Source organism: Ambystoma mexicanum, chromosome 4p, assembly GCF_040938575.1.
Source record: "Ambystoma mexicanum isolate Mex_15411 chromosome 4p, UKY_AmexF1_1, whole genome shotgun sequence".
Classification (NCBI taxonomy): Eukaryota; Metazoa; Chordata; class Amphibia; order Caudata; family Ambystomatidae; genus Ambystoma; species Ambystoma mexicanum.
In genome coordinates, this window is record NC_090927.1 from 988081092 (window position 1) to 988100341 (window position 19250).

Below are 19250 nucleotides of genomic sequence, written 5' to 3' on the forward strand. Positions count from 1 at the left end.
GCCAATGCTTTGATAATACAAAATGGAACAAAACGATTTTGTCACAATCCATATTATCAAAGAAATGGTTGCACTAAAGCAACAATTTATCAGACTTAGGATGTGGGAAAATCAAGAGGAGCAAACTTAAACATTTTTCCCAAAAGTGATTCCCTTTCTCCAACGTTTGAACCCACTTTCAGGTAAAACGGGTTTACAAAAGATTGTCCTGCTCTGTATTGTATTCTTCTGTTCATATGTAACCACTTTAGTTTAGTGTCTGTTTTGCTAAAGCTTTTAAAATGAAATGGATATAAACAGTAGTAGTGAATTCTGGTGGCAGCTGTTTGTGGTGAAGCAAAAGCAATATACAATGTTCATTTCTTTCCTTTGTGGGTCGGAGGGCTTTTTGCAAAAACAATTTAAGTGGGGGCTGCCTTTAAAGTAATGGAAATGGCAAAATTGGGACTTTTTAACTTGGTTGTTTGTACTAAGCAAGCTTTGTGTTCCTCAAATTATGTCTTTAAATCAATATAAAAATCTTGTCATTAACCATATTATTGTAAATATGCTCATATTTCTTTGCCAGTGTCACTTCACTGTAAATGCTTTTGTATACATATATCCTTTTATGAACATGTTAATGACACTGATTTTCTTTGTAAACTAATTACATTTTTTGTTTACTGTTTAAGGCACGACTGAAAGGCAGCATGGTGAACTTTACAAAGGTATGCAAAGTTCTTATGTAAGGGAAATCTTTTTTTCAAATGCATGCCTCAAATGGAGCCCTCTTCTGGGTCCATAATATTAAGAATCGACAAAATGTCACCACAAATCAAGACCAAGCCACAAGTTGCGTGGGCCACTGTGTAATGGTAGGGCTTTGATTTCTATGGTGAGATTGGTATTTATTACTTCTTGGCAAATACATGCTCAAACAACAATTTAATAGTCTACACTTCTGTTTTTACCATCCCTCAGCTTTAAAATTATTAGTTAATTATTAGAATAGTTTCCCATCTTTCATCCTGATCAGTGGCTTGTGTTCATTGTGTAATGGTGTGGCTTTGTTGTTCACCGCAAACACCTTTGGAATTGTGAAGGAAAATAGATCTCCTTTGTGCAGATTTCAAATGCACTTAAGATGTTCAGAGGTTTGTGTTTGAAAATAACTATTGTTGGAGAGAAACGTGTGTAGACACCTTGGAATGTTCAGTTTAAATAGGCAAAGGCATGTGTTTTTAGCACTTGGAAAGATTAGTCTTTAAAGGGGAAATTTAAATGTCAAACCTGTCCCACAGAAACACCAACTTGCATTTCAGCAAGACATTGATTGCACAAAAAGTGGAAGCGTATATGTCACAGAAAGACACTCCTAGTCTTTAAGACTGTTTAAGGGTCTCATTTGTGTTTTTTGGTGGGCCGAAGGGCCGTCCCTCTATCTCTCATCTTCCACAGAATTTCCTCTCTAACTCAGGCATCCGTAACCCCAGTCTACTCATCCTACTCCTCTACCCTCCCACTCTACTTCCCTACTCCTCCTCCCACTATTCCTTCCCTTACTACACCGCCCTTCTCACTTGTACACCCCACTTCCCACTACTACACCCATCCTCCCACTACTACTATCCTCTCACCACTACTACACAAACAACTTAATTTCATGCAGTATCATTCATTTCACATTCACCCCTTACACCAACTTCTTCTCTGCACTTGCCACACAAACGTGCACATTCAGATTGCAGAACCACCTTCACTCCTCGGCCAATACATCACCTTCTCCAAGAATCTTCTCCACAGGTCGCACCTCCTCCCTCCTGCTGGTTTCTTGGTCGACTTCCTCCTCTGACCTCACATGATAAACCGACACTTCCTGCTTTCGGTCCCCCACTTAAGAACCACCTTCACCCATGGGGATTGGCTGCTTTTCTCAAACCGATCTATGCTCCTCTTCCATCCAGGGGGCATGTATGTGCAGGGAAAAGTCTTAAAAATTGGGCCAAGCCCTGCCCACTCTCTGCACGGGTTGGCAGCTTCTTGAGCATAGTTGTTTTTTTAAAGAGTTAAATGTTCCAGTTTATTTTCTGGGCTTACTTCCCGGTTGATGTCTCTGTAAGCTTGGGAAATAACGTCCCTGGTTTATTGGTGTGGTTATTTCACGTGTGAGCCCTCCGGACTTGTTGCTGTTCCCGCTTGGCGGGTCTAAATGCTGGGGCCTGCGCTGGGCTGCAGCTGCTCTCTCGTTCCTCTGGGTGGGCGGTGCCAGCGTTCCGTGCGGGGATTGTGCTCAACTGTTGGGTCTTTGTAGTGTTCTGTTGACTACTTCCATCTTCTGTTCTCTCTGCAGCGCTGCTCTTGATTCTCTGTCTGATTTCCCTGTTAAGGTTCAATATTGCTTGGGTTTTTCTTAAAAGGAAAGAAAAAAAACTGGTGAGCATTCAGGTAACGAAGCATGGCTGGAGATGAGGGTCTGCAAAGACACCTACTGGGGGAAGGAATTTGGTCCCTTTTGGCTGCCACCGTCTACTTCAGGGGTAGGACTGGCTCTGGATCCGTCCCCGGTAGGCCTTCCACTGCCATTTGAGGGGGGTTTGTGCCCTCTTTTGACAAGGCTACATTAATGGCCTTCTCTCATAAATAAAAGGAAACCTAGGACCGCGCTTTGAATTCTGAGAGCTTGGGTTTTTTAAGTTGTGTACTTCCAAAAAGAGTCAATTGGGAAAATAAGTACATGTGCAAATGTTATGTTTTTAACATGTTTTCTTCTTTTTCCAGTTATGATATATGTCATGTCGTTTATAACGCGCATGTACATAAGTGTTTCTAGGCACGACAAGACAGGGGAGGGAAGACCAGGGGAGGACAAGACAAACGATCTTACTAGGCCTTGTGTCATTCAGATTGTGCAAGTGCAAAAACGCAAAGTGCAGGGGGATTGGAGAGTTGGAGTGCCAGGGGGGGGGGAAGAACAGTCAGGGCAGCAATTGCTCTGAATAAGGGCAGCCAGGGTGGTGTGGTTCTGGGTAAGTGCAAGGAGGCAGGGGGGCGAAGGGATTACAGTTACAGCCCCTAAGTGTGCAGTTGACTCCTTTTTATTTTAAAAAAAAGCAAAAATGTGATACTTTCATATGAAAATTCGATATAAGAACTTTAGTACGCTAAAACACCAATTAAAAATGACATGAGGATTTGTGATATTCTCAAATCTGGGCTAAACAAAGACATGTGTTTTTATAGGTTACTACCCAAGTTGGTATACTTCCTCTCCTACTGCAGCCAGTCCAACTTGGACACATAGAAACTAGTAAAATCTTGTCCCCCCTGAGCTTAAAAATGCACTTTGTAACAGGTTTTGCAAAACATAGGACTGCCACGTCATCCTTTCCTGACCGAGACTGTAAACCCTCATATAATTTGAAATACATGTTTATGCACAGTAGGGCAATTAATCTTGCATATATGTTAGGGTATGTTATTGGGATTTTTACTGTGCGCCGCTGGTTTTTGCATAGTCTCCAGGCGTTTTGCTGGATCTCGAACCAAGGGTAGGTGGTTAGGTTAGTGGGCGAGAGGAAAAGTGTAAGATAGCTTTGCTGTTTTTGTGTGCAGACCACAAATACCCTGAGCTCTGTGTGTAGGTCTGTTTCTAGGTTGCCTGTACGTGCCTGTGGTGCTAGGATGCTTTGGATGCGACTGTGATATGTACGTTTATTGTAGCATTTGAGCGTTCTGTTTAATGTGAGATGGGAGAGTTATTCATTTGCTGTGCGTGAGTGGTGTTAGGCAAGAATTGATGCAGTAACCCTATGGGAGACTACACAACACTTGTCCTGTTGGAAATTAGGTAACCCACCTTTTGGTATAGGGCTCTACTGCACAAGTTGGTTGTGTGACTGAGCAGCCAGGCTTATTTTAAGAGGGGTAATTGTGTGCTGTTATAATGAAATTCGCAAATACAAGTAACACTTACACTTAACATTTTAGTTATAAATAGTTGTTTATTTAAAATCAGTTTTTAAATAAGCATTCTTTAAAAAGGGCAATATATGTAACAATCAAATATACTTTAAAATACTTTTCCAGAATCAACACAATGCTAGTAGATACTCTTTAGAGATGTTTTTTACACACTTCCTACACCCTGAGGGGACTTCACTAACTAGGACAGTAATGGCCTTTATATATCACTAGTCCACTTTGTAGATTCTGAGGTTTTTAGAGAGGAAAGGTTAAGGGAAGGAAAAAGGTTAAACAGATTCTCAGAGCATGTGAGCACTTAAATCTTCCAGTAAAGTCTAGACCAAAACCTTTCCCAGCAGTAATTGTAAAAACCCAATGATCACCTTTGAGTGACAGTAAACATCAAAGTCAAATGGACTAGAAGAGTCTGCAGGGAGCCAGGACAGCCAAAGTCAATTGGAGCACAGTCTATGGAGCTGAGGCACTTGTTAGATAACAGTCCCTCACAAAGTTAGAGAGCTTGCTAAAGAAATATCACTGTAGGGTCACAAGCTGTTACACTTGTGAATGGTAGAGCTGAAATCAACTTTAGTAAGGTAGCTACTGGAAGTCTCAACTGAGAAGAGCAAAGCTACAGACCACCGAGATGAGAACAGTACCTTTGGTTAGAAGAAGAGTGGTCCAGCTGGCTTCTGTCTGGTTGCAGCGGTGCAGATCCTGGGTTCCTGGTCCTCAGTCGTGGGGAGGAGGACAACGTCTGGAGGACTCCTGCTGCAGCAATTCGGAGGTCGGCAGCAGCTACAGGCTCTTTTCGGATCCAGCGGCACTACGCAGTTTCAGCGCGCGGTAAACAGCACCACTACAGATCTGGAATCCGGTTGGGCTTCCTTCGCTCCTTGAGTCCTCCTCTCTGGTGAGGGGATTCGAGCTCTGGTCATCTTGCTTATGGAGGGTCCTTGGGAGACTCCTGGAGCTTCTGGCCAGAATGTAGATGTTGCACTCGACTACGGATTTCACGACCCCTGGCGCTCGGTTTCTGCAGCAGAAAAGTAGTACAGCCAGTCGGGGGAAAATGGTCCAGTAGAGTTCGTCTCGGGGTAAGTTGGTCTCACTAACCCAAGGGAAGAAGTCATCCCTTCCGGAACTTCTCTTGTTGTTCAGAAAATGGAATTTCAGCATATCAGCAGGGCTTCACCGTGAAATTCAAAGGTTCCGGGGGGGGTTCAGCAAGCTTCGTTCACGGTTTCTTCATTGGGTGTTCTTTCCAGTGATCGACTCTGCCTCTAGTCCCAAGCCCTCGATTTTAAGCTGGTTTCTCCCATTCATGCATATAGCCTAAGCAGTCACGATTTGGTGCATTGAGGCATTCCTAGAGACAAAGGACAGGGGAGTTTGGGGAACCTCCCTCACTTCCTGCCCTTTCAGACACACTGGACCAGAGGCAGGTTTCAGTACTGAAGCCCGCCAGAGGCAAAACGAACAAAGGGCTCATCCCTGGCTTGGTGCATAGAGTAAAACTCAAGAAAGGCCTCACAAACAGAAAATGGCAAAAAAAGACCAGGGCCATTTTGACAAAATGGTCACCCATGTGTGCTATACTGCAGCTGAGCGTTCAGCCTGCGGTAGAAAACCACAATGGTAGGAATATTAAACCACTGTCACCAGCCATTTAAAGTAGTGAGGTTAACATAACATTTTTTACATGAGTAGATAGGCTAACGGGTACTAAGTAACCCCCCAGCACTCCACATAAGATGGTTTGTGCTGGGCCTACAAAGAGAAAAGGTAAGTGAAGTCAATTTCACTTTACTATTCTTGGGAACAGAAGTTCATACAAGAAAAGGTATTTAAACCTTACGGGAAATCTAAAGGATTTCTCTGTGACACTGCACTGAAGGTGCTGTGTGTCACCATACAAAAAGTAGATAGATGCCTATGGTGTTTGTCATACTCCAAAAACAAATGAAACAGATAATCCAAATCAGGTCAAAACACTTGAGAGAGTGAGAAAAGGGGCTCACTCCCTCCAGGGTTAAAATTAAAAAGTCCTAAAGTCCAGCAAATGAGCTGGGGGTCTCCAAGGTTGAAGGGAATTACCACAGAAATGAGAATTCTCCCTAACAAGTGGCTTGGGTGGTATATATCTAGTTTAAGCATAGAGGTAAAGAAGGTTAGAACATGGAGATTAGTGAAGGGCCTAGTGGGCAACTTGGAGCTTTCATCTGGTGTTGGCATTGCAACATCTCATTGGTGCTGTATCTCTGGCAGTGAACAGTGTGTAGGGCGCTTGGTCCTTTATGAGAGTGAGGGAACACAGGGAGGAGTGGAAAAACATAGGGATCATGCAGCCCTGGGTGCTGTGTAGAAAGTGGGTGACAATAGTTCCTGAGGGGAGTTTGGAGTAGGGATTCCAAGAAAAACTCTAGGAACAACTCTGCTTGCTATGAGGTCACAGTGCGATATCGTGAAGCCAGTCACGTGAATTACATTGAACAGTGGTGACCAAAGCGCAGAAGGGCACTCATTACATTGGGCACTAGGCACAATGTCATTATGGGACCACCAGGGAGCAAACTTTGAGGGGTAATTGCAGTGCAAAACCCAGTGGGAAGACCTAGAGTGGGGGAACTAGGAGCAGCACAGTGTAAGGTATGGTTGAATGTTAAGCAGTTTAGCAAGGGGCATAAGCAATCGAGCCACATATGGCAAGACATAACATAGCCTATCATGGCATGACGAGGGCTCTTCACAGGGCATAAGAAAACGTTAGAAGTTGTAGCAAAGCATGAAAAAACCAAACAAGGGAAAACGGCCTGGTCTCCTCCCCGCACTCCTACCACTGGCCTATGCAGACAGTTGTGAATACCATACAAAAGAGCTTAGAAATTAACACCTCAGTCAAAACTATACGTTGACAAACGTTTTCATTACTGTGTACAAACTATCCTTCAGCTAAAGTGGTGATATTTGGCCAACTCGGACGCTTTTGGCTGGGTGTCACCTGCCATGTAAGCATCTGCTTAGCCCACCAAGCCCTTTACACGTCCATATAAGTCAATAGGCTTCGACCAGCCAAAACCAAAATCTGGTGCCTTGGAGCTTGAGAGCTATGTATTTAGCCATGGCCGAGCAGAAGTCGATAAGAGAGAGCTGCAGGGAGCCTGGGGTGTCTTCCCTATTTTGATGTAAAGACTGGTGAGGGCTCAGAGTCTTTGTTTTACCCAGTTTACAGCCAGGTGGGCAAGATAGTTGCAGGCTAGACTCTGAGTGAATTGTCTGTGCGGGAAGTCCAGGGGCGTTGGAAAGCTATATTGCAGGGTGAGAGGGGACTAAGACCAGCTTTCCTGAATTGTGTGTATTTTTGTCGAACACTGCAGCCCGCCCACCCTCAAATGCCTTCAACCGTAGGGAGTGAATCGCACGGGTCACGTTGATTTGTTAGAATGGATGTTATACCTACCTTATAGACTGTTCTTACAAGTACTCCTATGTCCTATCCTCGCTAGGGATGGGAACATAGCCTTTTTTTCACCATAAAAATAACACTTTCCCTTTTAAAAGTATACGTGCGCAGGGGCACGGCCCGGGGAGCATGTGCTCCCCTAACCGCGCTCACCGGCACCACACCCCAGTCCTCTTTTTTTCTACGTCAACGAGAGCGGACTGCTTTCACCAGTGCTCCTGGGTGAGGCCTCAAGCCTCGTAATTCCATGCGCTTTCCCTAATCTTTTCCTTTTTCCTAATTTTCAGGTTTTAGGAACACCGTCCACCAGTGCCTTAGTCTGTCCCCGGCGCATGTCGGCCATGGCTGGGTTCAGAAGGTGCCTGTCGTGTGACGGTTCCTTTCCCACCTCGGATCCGCACGCGCTCTGCTTCTGGTGCCTTGGGGAAGACCATGGATGAGAATGCTGCTTGGCGTGCGACGCTCTCACGCCCTGTTCCATCAGAAACCGGCTTGCGCGGTGGAAAGAGTTATTCTCCAGGACTCCGCCGGAGAGCATTAAGGAATACGTAAGCAGAAAGACCAAGAAGGTAAGCATACTCTCCTCAAAAGCACCCCAGAGGGGTGACTCCTTTCTGGGGAAGCCTGCTGACGGGAGGGGTCAGTCGGACCCTCGCACCGGCAGCAAGGATACTGAGGCTCTTGAAGCTACCGGCTTAACGGCCGAGGGCTCTAACGGCCCTACGAGTTCTGCCACTGAGGAGCCTACCAGCTCTGGTACCGGCACATCCTGAGGGGCTCAGCTCTGTTACCGGGCAAATGCCTGAGTGGGCGCCTACAGGCAGCACAGACAGCCCTACAGGCCCCATGACAGAGGGCCATCTGCCTACCAGGTGCAAGGTGGGGCAGAGCTGATGCGTTCAGGCATGCAGGCCGAGCCCAGGCCTGCGTCATCCACGGTCCCACGTGAGGAAGACATGGACAAGATGGCGGCTTGTGCAGCCAAGATAGCGCCCAGGACAGAAGCCCGGCAACAGGGAAAACCGCAAAGGCACGAGCCTAGGGCCAGGCCGGATTGGTTTCCTATGAGTCCGGTCACGTGGACCACTTCATACCTGACCTTCACGGCTCAATCACGGTACCATGAGTGTACCATGTTGTCTGCCCCAACCTTGTGAACTCACAAGGTTGGGGCAGACAGCAGGCCTTTACTCTGCCGCAGCCGGTGCAGGATCGCACCCAGCCCGCTTGCGAGGATAATTTTTCGACGGGTTTTTTACCCTTACACGATCTACGCAGATGGATAACATCCTTAAAGGCATAATTCAGGAGATGTTGCTGCCCACACCGCCACCTCAGCTGGTGCCCATGCCTCTGGTAGTTCTGGTTTCAGCACCTACACCTCCAGTTCGAGCGTCTGGGCCAACTCCAGTGGCAGAGCTAACACCTGCGGACCCAGGGGCCCCTCTAACACAGATGACCAACAAGACACTGGTGAGGAGAAGCAGCAGGACATGCCTTTTTCAGCGAGGGCATTCCATGATGGGATTGCTGGCCTAGCTGAATACCTGGGCATCCCTCAGCCCCAGAAGGAGCTGCCAGAGTCAGGGGCGCTAGCCGAAGTACTCAACATCAATGCGGAATCCAGATCTGGCAACCTGTTGCAGAAGAACGTGGAGTCTCTAGCGAAGAATGGTTGGCTCAAGCCCCACTCCACTCAGCCAACAAATAAAAGGCTGGATGCAAAATTCAGGCAGGTGGAGGGTGATACTCTGCTCTTGTCAGTTCACCCCCAGTCACTGTTGTCAGTCATTGCAGCAGCGTCTATGAATGCCAAGCCTCAGACCTCTACCACTTTCCTATAGGAAGAAGGTGTACTTGAATGCTGGACTGCACCTCAGGCAAGCCAACGCCAATACCATCCTGGCAGCTGCTAATCAACAGCTTGGGAGGGAAATTGCAGACTAACTCCCGGATATTCCAGCCGACAAACAGACCTCTTTCAAGGCAAGAATCTCTGAAGCGAACATTGTGGCAATGACGGCTCTTTTCAGATCCACAGCACCCCAGTCGGTTGCAGGCTGGCCCGGCACAGTCAAGCTTGGCGCTCACGTTTTACGGACTCATGGGTGATATTGGTAGTCACCTCTGGCTTCCGGCTTCCCCTGCCATTCCCCTCCCTATGTCCCTCCCACCCCGCACAGATCAGGACTCCTTCACTCTTAGCAGAGATACGTTCGCTTGTGGAGAGCGAGGCGGTGGAGGAGGTTCCTTTCTCTCAGCAGGGGCAGGGCTTTTACTCCTGCATCTTTGCTATTCAACAGAAGAACCAGGTGGGCCTGCGAGTTGTCCTAGATCTTTCCTTCCTGAATCTGTGCCTACCTCTGCAGAAGTTCAAAATGGTGACGCCAGCACTTATAGTGGATACGCTGTATGTGGGGGGACTGGACGTGCTCCCTGGATCCGATGCATATTTGCACGTCCCCATAGTGCAGCCTCACCGGTCCTTCCTCAGGTTCCAGATCATGGGCTTGCATTTTCAATACAAGGTGTTACCATTCGGCCTGAACACAGCGCTGAGGGTATTCACAAGACTGAATGCAGTGGCGGCCCTGCTCAGGTCACAGGACCTCCCTGTTTGCTTCCCTTGATGACTGGTTAGTCCGAGGGGCATCCCCAGAGCAGGTCAGTAACTCGGCGGGCAGACGCATGACTTCACTCTACAAACTGGGGTTCTCTATCAATTGCCAGAAGTCTCAGATCTACCCTACAGAAACACTGGTGTTTTTGGGGCTGCTGTGGAATACTCAGAAGCAGAAGGTGTTCCCCAAGAGGGAGAAAGTGTTGATGATCAAATCCTCTGTTGCTCACTTCCTCGGCAGAACAGTAACTACTGCCTGGTGGTACCAGCCCCTGCTGGGAGTACTAGCAGCATGCCTCCTGGCAATCTCTTACACCAGGCTGTGACTGAGGAGGCTGCAGCTTCATTTTTCAGCATCTTGGGACCAGGAGTCATCGAGCAGTTCCAGTCACTATACCCGCTCACTGTTGGGCAGAAACCTGTGCAGTTCCCTTAGGGACCACTGCAAAAGATTTAGGACTACAGGTGTTTGGCAGCAAACCCACTTGGTAGCAGTCTGTACCACACAGATTCACTTGGTAGCTGTGGCTGAGCAGTCAGACTTCCCTCAAGAAGAGTTAGGCAGTATGTAGAGTTATACACAATAGGTACAGAGATACAGTAGCACAAGCAAACACTGACCAGAGCTTTGGTGTAAAAGTATATCTCTCACTAAAAAAGCCCGCCTGAGTTATAATAACTGGGTCAAAGGACATCGAGCAAATCTTTATCAAAAAGATGGAGCCATTATGTTGTCGACTCTGGCTGATAAAAACATCTCAAAAATGTGGGCAATACTAAATCAAACTAATAATGCCCACCAGTTAGATCTTCAAACCTCAGTAGTTGAGGTACATCAGTGGGTAGATCATTTCCAATCCCTATATGCCTTACCCATAAACACGGTCTCGACACTAAATGCACAACAAGTGATGAGGTTTTGGTTGCATACTGATCAGAAGGAAATAAAACACCTAATTATGACCTCTAGCAACTCGTGCGCTGTAGGCCCCGATGGGATTTCAAATGCCCTGATGAAAAAACATCCTGAAGTTTGGAGGTCAATTCTCTACAAAATATTCGCTGCAATAAATAAAAATCAAAAATTACCTAAAACATGGACAGAAGCCGTTACAATTCCGATTTACAAAAAAGGTGACCGCCAGTTACCAACGAGTTATCGCCCAATTTCTTTATTGGATGCTCAGGCGAAAATATTTTGTAGAATAATACTAAAAGAGCTTAATGAGTGGGTAGATCAAAACAGCCTAAGAGATTTATTTCAGTCAGGCTTTGTTAAAGGCATGGGCACAATACCGAACATTCTAGCCCTTTCGATGATTCAATCGGAGCAAGCTGATGGTGGACTCCCCTTGTATCTGGGGTTCATCGACTTCAAATCCGCCTTCGACTACATTGATAGAGACATGTTAATAACTAAGCTTAGACAACATCGGTGTCCAACTTCTCTTACAAACCTAGTGACATTGTTACACACCTCTACATCCATGCGAGTTAAATTAAATATGGGCGGAAGATTATCACCAGCCATTCATACCTATAGAGGAGTGAAGCAGGGTTGTGCTCTTGCCTCTTTTCTATTTAATTTCTTCATTCTGGATATAGGCCCTGTACTAAGGAACTGCGTAACAGATGCGCCTCGCATAGGAACTCCAAGGGTTCCCTATTTACTATACGCAGTTGATTTGGTACTATTATCCTGCACACCTATAGGCTTACAAAACATGTTAAATCAATTAGGCTCATATACAACATCGAATAACCTTGTGATCAATACAGCTAAATCCCAAATTCTAATTTGTAATAACAATTTTTCAAAAAAATATCATTTCGAGTGGTCCCTTCATAACTGTGTATTAACCAAAGTTGTCACATATAAATATCTCGGAGTTTACATTGAACACAAAAAAAACCTAAGTACTACGACAACTGAAGCTAGGGTTAAATTAAGCTCCTTGATTTCACAATCGAAAATCATTCTTAGAAGATATGGGAAATTCACAGTGAAACATATTGTGCACTTTTATAAGGCCAAAGTAATTCCAATTCTGCTATATGGTGTCGAGGCCTTGGCACCACAAACTCGTAAATTTTGGGATAGCATAGAAGCCAGATTTTGGAAAAAAGTTCTAACACTTTCTCCAGGAACACCATTGGCCATACTGCGACATGAACTGGGTCTGGTCTCCCTACATGCCCATGTACTATGGAAGCAATGTGCTCTTCTACGAAAAATGCTGGATGGTATAGGGAAACGCAGCCTTTTAAATGTATTGGCCCTAAACCTATTAACCTCCAAAATTGGTATGTCATTGAAGTGGAGAAATCATACGCTAAATGCGGTTTCTGATGCTTCAGTAACGATCGAGCTTCTTTTGATAAACCCTGACCGTGCCAAAAATAAAATTTATCAAGCAGACTGGATATCCAACATGACAATCTGCTCAAAACTCAAGGATTTTAACCCCGAGGCATTTGGCGTCAAAAGGTATGGGATAATAGCAGAGTATCTACTAAAATACCCATCACCTGCATCCCGTCAGAAATATCTAAGATTCAGATTAAATCAATATGAAACTAATGAGATTTTACATAGAAGGAAAGTAATACCAAAGGACCAGAACTTCTGTCGGCACTGTGTTGACAAAGGACAATGTGAAACATTACAACATCTTATAATTGAATGCCCCGCTCTACATGACATCAGAGTGAAATGCTTTGGAAGTAAATTGTTGGTTCAGAGCGGTACTAGTTCTAGGCAAATATGGAATCTTTTGTTTTCTAATCCAAGATTAACTATACAGCTCGCAATTGTGCAATTTCTTAATTTAATATTTCCTGTTACGAATACTCTCTGTATCAATTCGAAGTGAATGGTAGTCTGATGGTTGTAACATAATTATTCATTCTACTCTGCTTTATTTTGCCTCATAATTATTTTTAATGAGATACAAATAATTATTTACTTATCTTTTATTGTTGTAAGCGTGGATGTGCATGTTTAAAAAAAATGATGAGTGTAAATATTTGAAAAGTTGGTTTACCAGCTATATCAAATAAATAAATAAAATAATATATAATTATTTATTTAAAGACACACTTGTAAATTACACTAGCACAAAAGAGGTAAGTAAATTCAGCACACAGTCACTATTATATATATACAACCCTAATTACTTATTAGACAAGTCTTAGTGAGAAACACCACTTATTTTCAGACAGAGGTGAGCGCTTAACATAAGATGGCACTCTAATAAGTTATAAAAAAAAGGGAGGGAAAAAGGCAGAGTTATGGAAGCACACAAGTTCCAATACTTTTAAAAGAACCACAGTAAGGCAGGATAGGCAGAGTTCTACTGTAGAGCAAGGAAGTCAATTGCAAGGCCCACTCTTGGAGAGAGCAAGCAGAAGGGGTCCAGGTTCACACAGTGGGGTTATGCCCAAAGAGTCTTGTAGATAGTTCGCACAAAAAGGATGAAATTAAAGTCAGGAAAAGTTAGCTAGGTTGTCCCAGGCCAGCCCAGGTTAGAAAGTCGAGGCTTTACTGTCACCCCGAACGATCTGTCGCAAGGGAAGCCAGGCGGGACACAGTACCTTAAGTGTGAAGGAAGCTCCAGCGGGGGCAGTTGTTCCTGGCAGCGGTTGCAAGTCGGTGTTTTGTCCAGGGGAAGAGGAGGTCTCGCCGTGGAGGAAAGAAGGTCGTTGCACTGCCAGGGAAGAAACCAGCTGTAGAGTTTTTTTGGTTAAAAGGTACTACCCTTCTCTTTGTGGTAGTGGTAAGCCGTGGTATTCCGGTTGCTGAGGTGCTTGGCACGGGCAAGGCGGCCACGAGATGCTCCTTGAAGGTGAAAAGAAAGCAAAACTGGTTATCCCCACCAGTCAAAGGAAGAAGACTCCGGACTGGAGATCTCCTCTGTTGTCGGGAATAGTGGTGAGACGGTTTGGTCAGGACTCCACCGGTGGTGTCGTCGTTGCAGTTCGGCTCAGCTTCTCCCTCCTCGGATTCTTATATCCTGTGGCGACTTCTGAAGTTCCAGTCCCCAAAGCCCTGCTTTTATGCAGCACACCCCCATTCACTCAAACATGCTAAGTGGTGAGCCGGCCGGCTCACCACTTGGGCCAATCACACAAGAGTGCGACTTGAGTTACCAAGGTAACTCAGTCCAGGGTGCCTAAACCCCCTCCCACACCCCCTGTGGTACCCAGACAGAGTGGCACCACTTTTCGAGGTTTCTGTGGAGAAGCCCGCCAAATCGAATTGCCCCGACCAGTATATCCACAATATGATGGTTTGTACTGGTTTCTGTTCATAATTTGGGACTAGTAAAGGCAATGGGGACTTTACATGCCCTGGGAGACAGTAGTCAGACCCAGGGTATGGAGTCTGTTGGGAGGTCGCTACGACACCCCTGGGGTACGGCACGGAGGGTGCTCTGTAACCCACATTAAAAACACATGAGACCCTATGGAGTAAAAGACCCCATAGCCCATAAAACACATGGAAAGATAAAGGAACACCTCCAACCATGTCTAAGAGTGGGAGTAAAAAGAGTCGCACTCTTAGCGGGAGAAAAAAATAAACCCCAAAAAATCCAGCAAAGCTGCTGGGGGACTCACTAGGTTTGGGAAATTAGCCTTTACAGAGAATTCTCCCTAACACTCACCTACAGCAGGAACTCACTTGGTGGGACAGGAGGCCAACCTCATGGTGGGCAGACCATTCATTCCCCCTCTGGCAGATCCTACTATAACTACGGATTCCTCACTCCACGGGTAAGGAACTTCCCAGGGGACACATTCTCTGCATGGTCTGTGGTCTCGGACCGACCAACAAAATCACATCAACTGGCTGGAAATGATGGCCATTTGGCTGGCACTCATGGCATTCCTCCCACCGATCAGGAGCAGTACAGTTTGCATTCGGACGGACAACTCTACCTGCATGTACTACCTCAACAAGCAGGGGGGGCACCAGATCCACGCTCCTATGTATACTGGCTCTCAGCATCTGGAAGTGGGCGATTGCGCAGGACATCTGGATCTCAGTGGTGCATCTGCCGGGGGAATTGAACCAGGAGGCGGACAGATTCGGTTGGTTGGGCACCGACGACTACGAGTGGCAACTGAACGAGCGAGTCCTTCGAGACATTTTCAGCAGGTGAGGTCACCCGGTCACAGACCTGTTTGCGATAGAGAGCAACCAGACTTGTCAGCAGTTAGCGTCCTGGGGGGGGAAGGGAGTGGCTCCCTCAGGGACACACTTCAGATCCCCGGGGACGGGATGTGGACGTATGCATTTCCTCCTACCCCGCTCATCCACATGGTTGTTTGCAAGATCAGGCAGTCCGAGCGGCTGCGTCTCGTCCTCATAGCACCTCAGTGGCCGCCAGGCCATAGTTCTCAGACCTGTGACAGCTGTCAGACCAGCCAGAAGTCCCTTTGCCGTTTGGGAAGGGCCCGCGCCTTGTGCAGGAAGAGGGGGCAGTCCTTCACCCCTACCTGGAGAGCCCTGCAGCCTGGTACTTGAGCAGGTGACTTTCCAACCTCTCCAGCTGTCTCGAGACAACCTCGAAATCCACCAGGGAGCCAGGAGTCAGGCTACTCGAAAGAAGTACAAAAGCTAATGGATCAGGTTCTGCTTCTGGTCCAAGGAAAACAGTGGACCCACTATCTTGCACACTGGACTAGGTGTTGTCTTTCTTGGCGTATTTAGCCAGATCAAGGGGCCCATGTCGACAACCTGTCGGGCATACCTTGCGGCCATTGGCGCATACAGGAACTCTGACAAGTTTACCTTCTCCTCTGCCAATCCAGTAGTAAAGAGGTATCCTGCTTGGTTAATCAAGCTGTATCCGCCTATCTGACGCTTGCACCCAGTCTGGGATCTCAGCGTTGTTCTTAGCACCCTTGCGCAACAACCATTCGAGCCCTTGGCCACAGTGGACACCAAATTGGTCACGCTCAAGACAACGCTACTACTGGGGCTTACTTCAGCTTGCAGAGTTAGTGAGATTCACGCTCTGGTGGCTTCCAAGTCCTACACTATGTTTCATCGGGACATGGTTGTGGTCTGCACTCACCCCAGGTTCCTGCCAAAGGTGGTCTCCTCCTTCCACATTAACGAAGAAATTGTGCTCCCCACTTTTTTTCACAAAGACGACGCTGAGAAGGCTCTTCACTGTTTGGATGTCTGACGAACACTAAAATTCTATCTTCACAGAACCAAGACTTTTGCAAAACTTGACTCCTTATTTGTCCCATTTGGCGCGTCAAAGCCTGGACAGCAAGTGTCCAAAGCTTCAATAGCTGGATGGATTACTGCAGCTACCCAGGAGGCATACAAGGCTCAGCACAAAGAATCCCCAAGGGGCATGCACGCTCACGCCATCAGAGCCAAGGTAGCAGCTGTTGCCTTTCAGCGTCACGTACCGTGGCAAGTGATTAGTAAAGCAGTGACATTGGGCCACCCCATCAGCCTTCTACAAGCACTACTGTCTGGACAGCAGTGCTAGGGATGACGCAGCATTTGGCCCGCTGTCCTTCGTAATTTATTTGCCTAGTGTCAAGCTCTCCCCAGGGCAGTTGTATCAGTTGTAGTCGCCCATACAGGATTGAGGAAAGGGGACGGGATGTAGGAGTATTTTAATGTTACTCACCGGAGTGACTAACGTACTCCTAGTCCATAGTCCCCTTTCCTTCATAGGTCTCACCACCCCCCCCCCAAAAAAAGAGCAGAGAGGTTGAACAGTTTAATACAGCCTACACATCAAAGGGGACTAAGGTGTGGCGCTGGTGGGTGGGGTTAAGGGAGCTCATGCTTGCAGTGCCGCACCCCTGCATGTGTATACATTTAGAGGGATACCCATATAGAATGGAGGAAAGGGGACTATGGATTTGGGAGTATGTTAGTCACTCCGGTGAGTAACACTTAATTTTTCACGTTTTAGATTTGTTTATTGTATAAGGTTTACCTTTACCTCCTCTAATTGATTAACAAAGACATGATTGCTTGCTTTATTGTATATGAACCACCTTAAACGGGAAAATGTTATGCAAGTTTGCAAAGCAAAATATGCGTGAACTCGATACAGCTAGTATCGTTACAAGATTGCTTGCTGCATATACGTCTTTAGTCTGACGAAATCGGAACTCCCTCATCAGTGTTCAAATAGTAATTTAAACAAAAGATCGATTTTGCCGTGTACACGAACGAAGCGTTAAACTTAAACCTGCAATGCCAAGAAAACCCATAGAAAAGAGTTCATTGTAAATCGCTGCTAATTTTCTTTCCCCTTTCCTTTCTGTTTCCTTACAGCTGGAAGAAGCAATCAAGGCTGGCAAAGGTGTCACTTCAGCTATTGACCTGTGTCGTTTCCATGGAAACAAGGCATTGGAGGCCCTGGAGGGCTTCCCTCCCTCAGAGGCCAGGTCCGCCCTGGAGAACATTGTATTTGCCATGACTAGATTCTCCTGATAGCTCGAGAGTCAATTGGGGAGACGGCTGCACCTTTTTTTTAAAACAAATAAATGATTTCATATAAAACAAGTGAGAGGACGGGCGCCCTGGCCAGGAGGAGAGGGGGGGACACCTGCGTACATCTTTGGAGACATCACTTCGTTCTGGCGGCTTCGCAGCTTTTTGTCATTTACCACAGCACCGAAGCAGCATGTTTTCTGTTGGAATTGCAGCAAACAAAATTAGAAAAAAAAGGTCAAATAGTTTTCACTTGTCATGCCAGAAGCACACTTGAGGCTGCACCGACAGAAATAATTAATGAGACTCGCTTCTGTGACCTCAGCAAATGGACAGGAAATAAGTCTTTATTGATTGGACATAGCCGGGGATGGCGCCAGTGTGGTGGCCTGTGGTTTTCCTGCTCCAGGAGAGGGCAGAGGGAGGGGCGGGGAGGACACGGGAGGCCGCAGCAGGTGTCGGGAGAAGCGCTCTCTAAAGCTGCCAGATAACCAAGGCGAAGCCGCCTGCAATCAACGTGCACGTTTATCAATGAAGCAGACAATGAACTAAAGCAATCTGCGCCCCCCTCCCGTGCCCGGGCGTCGCCTTACTCTGGTTACAAAAAAGTATGTCTTGAGGTGTGTGCCTAGTGTATTGGGGACACCCCTCGGTAATGTGCAACGGCTTGGAGCAAGGAAATGACCGCAGCAATGACATCACGCAGATTGTGCCAAATTGGCAACTCTTGTTTGTGCATATAAAATCTATATTTTATTCCAGCAGCATTTTCATGTATTGTGTTACAATTCATTGTTTTTTTTCTCAGAACAGCTTGCTTTATTTTAGCTGCACGGGGAGGGGGAGTGGCTGACTTGCTTTCCTTCCATTTTTTTTGCCGAAACATTCGACAAAGGTGATCCGCTGCCAAAGTGTCCCTTGTCTGAAGGCAATGGTCTTCAAACTGAGGGGATAGTGCCAGTACAGAGCCAGGAAACTGTCGGTGTAGGGGGCACGAGGCAAAACAGAAGGGTGGCTGCGTTTAATAGAAAATATAATCCGTTCTGGCATTTGGTGGGGCCAAGCTAACATTATTTTGACTCAAGATGGACTCAGCATAAACAAGTTTGGAAGCACTGGTGATAAATGTCAGAAGTCCATCGCCCCCTCTTGTTTGCCTCCATACTCTTTAGAGTAAGGGCAACACGCGAGAAGTTCCTAGCCTTCGTTTACCAGCTCGCTGAAAGTCTTGGCCGCAGCAGCCCAATGACAGAAACAATATAAGGTGTATCACAAGTCGGCAATTCGACACTGTCTCTGTTTTGTTCATCGGAGATGATTTCTGTGGTTTGCATGCTTGCAACCCGAGCCGCCCGTTGACAAGAAGGCTGAGTTTACATAAATGCTCCAGATTGAGACTCAGCTACCTTTCTTCCTTCTGTGGTGTAATTACAGCCCAATCTGGAGACAGCTAGCACAGCAAACAGATTTCATTACACCGCTCACTCAAACAATTAGGAGAGTTATTTCTGTTAACTTCTTTTCCTCCTCCTGTACCCCCCCCCCCCACACCCCTCCTGCCTCCTTCCAAAAGAAGGGCGACTGTGCCTCAAAGGATTTAGCAATTGTGATTCAATTAAGTAATTTCTATGATGGGAATAAACATGACTGTTTTCAAAACTTCCCGCTAACACTTCCAGCTTATTATCAAAGTGCTTCCTTCGTCAGACAAAAGATGGATTCTATCCTCGGATACGCCTGGCCGTGTC

At 46.4% G+C, this 19250-nt stretch overlaps 1 protein-coding gene across 1 annotated transcript in view; it reads left to right on the forward strand.

The window, feature by feature from the left end:
* The window catches only part of PDSS2 (decaprenyl diphosphate synthase subunit 2), a 1501454-nt gene extending 1483191 nt beyond the window's left edge, over positions 1-18263 (forward strand). Inside the window, exons 7-8 of the mRNA XM_069606567.1 lie at positions 675-710; positions 17344-18263. Of these exons, the coding sequence (XP_069462668.1) occupies positions 675-710; positions 17344-17502 (195 nt within the window). The 3' untranslated portion in view covers positions 17503-18263. The remainder of the gene's footprint in view (positions 1-674; positions 711-17343) is intronic.
* Positions 18264-19250: the final 987 nt, after the last annotated feature.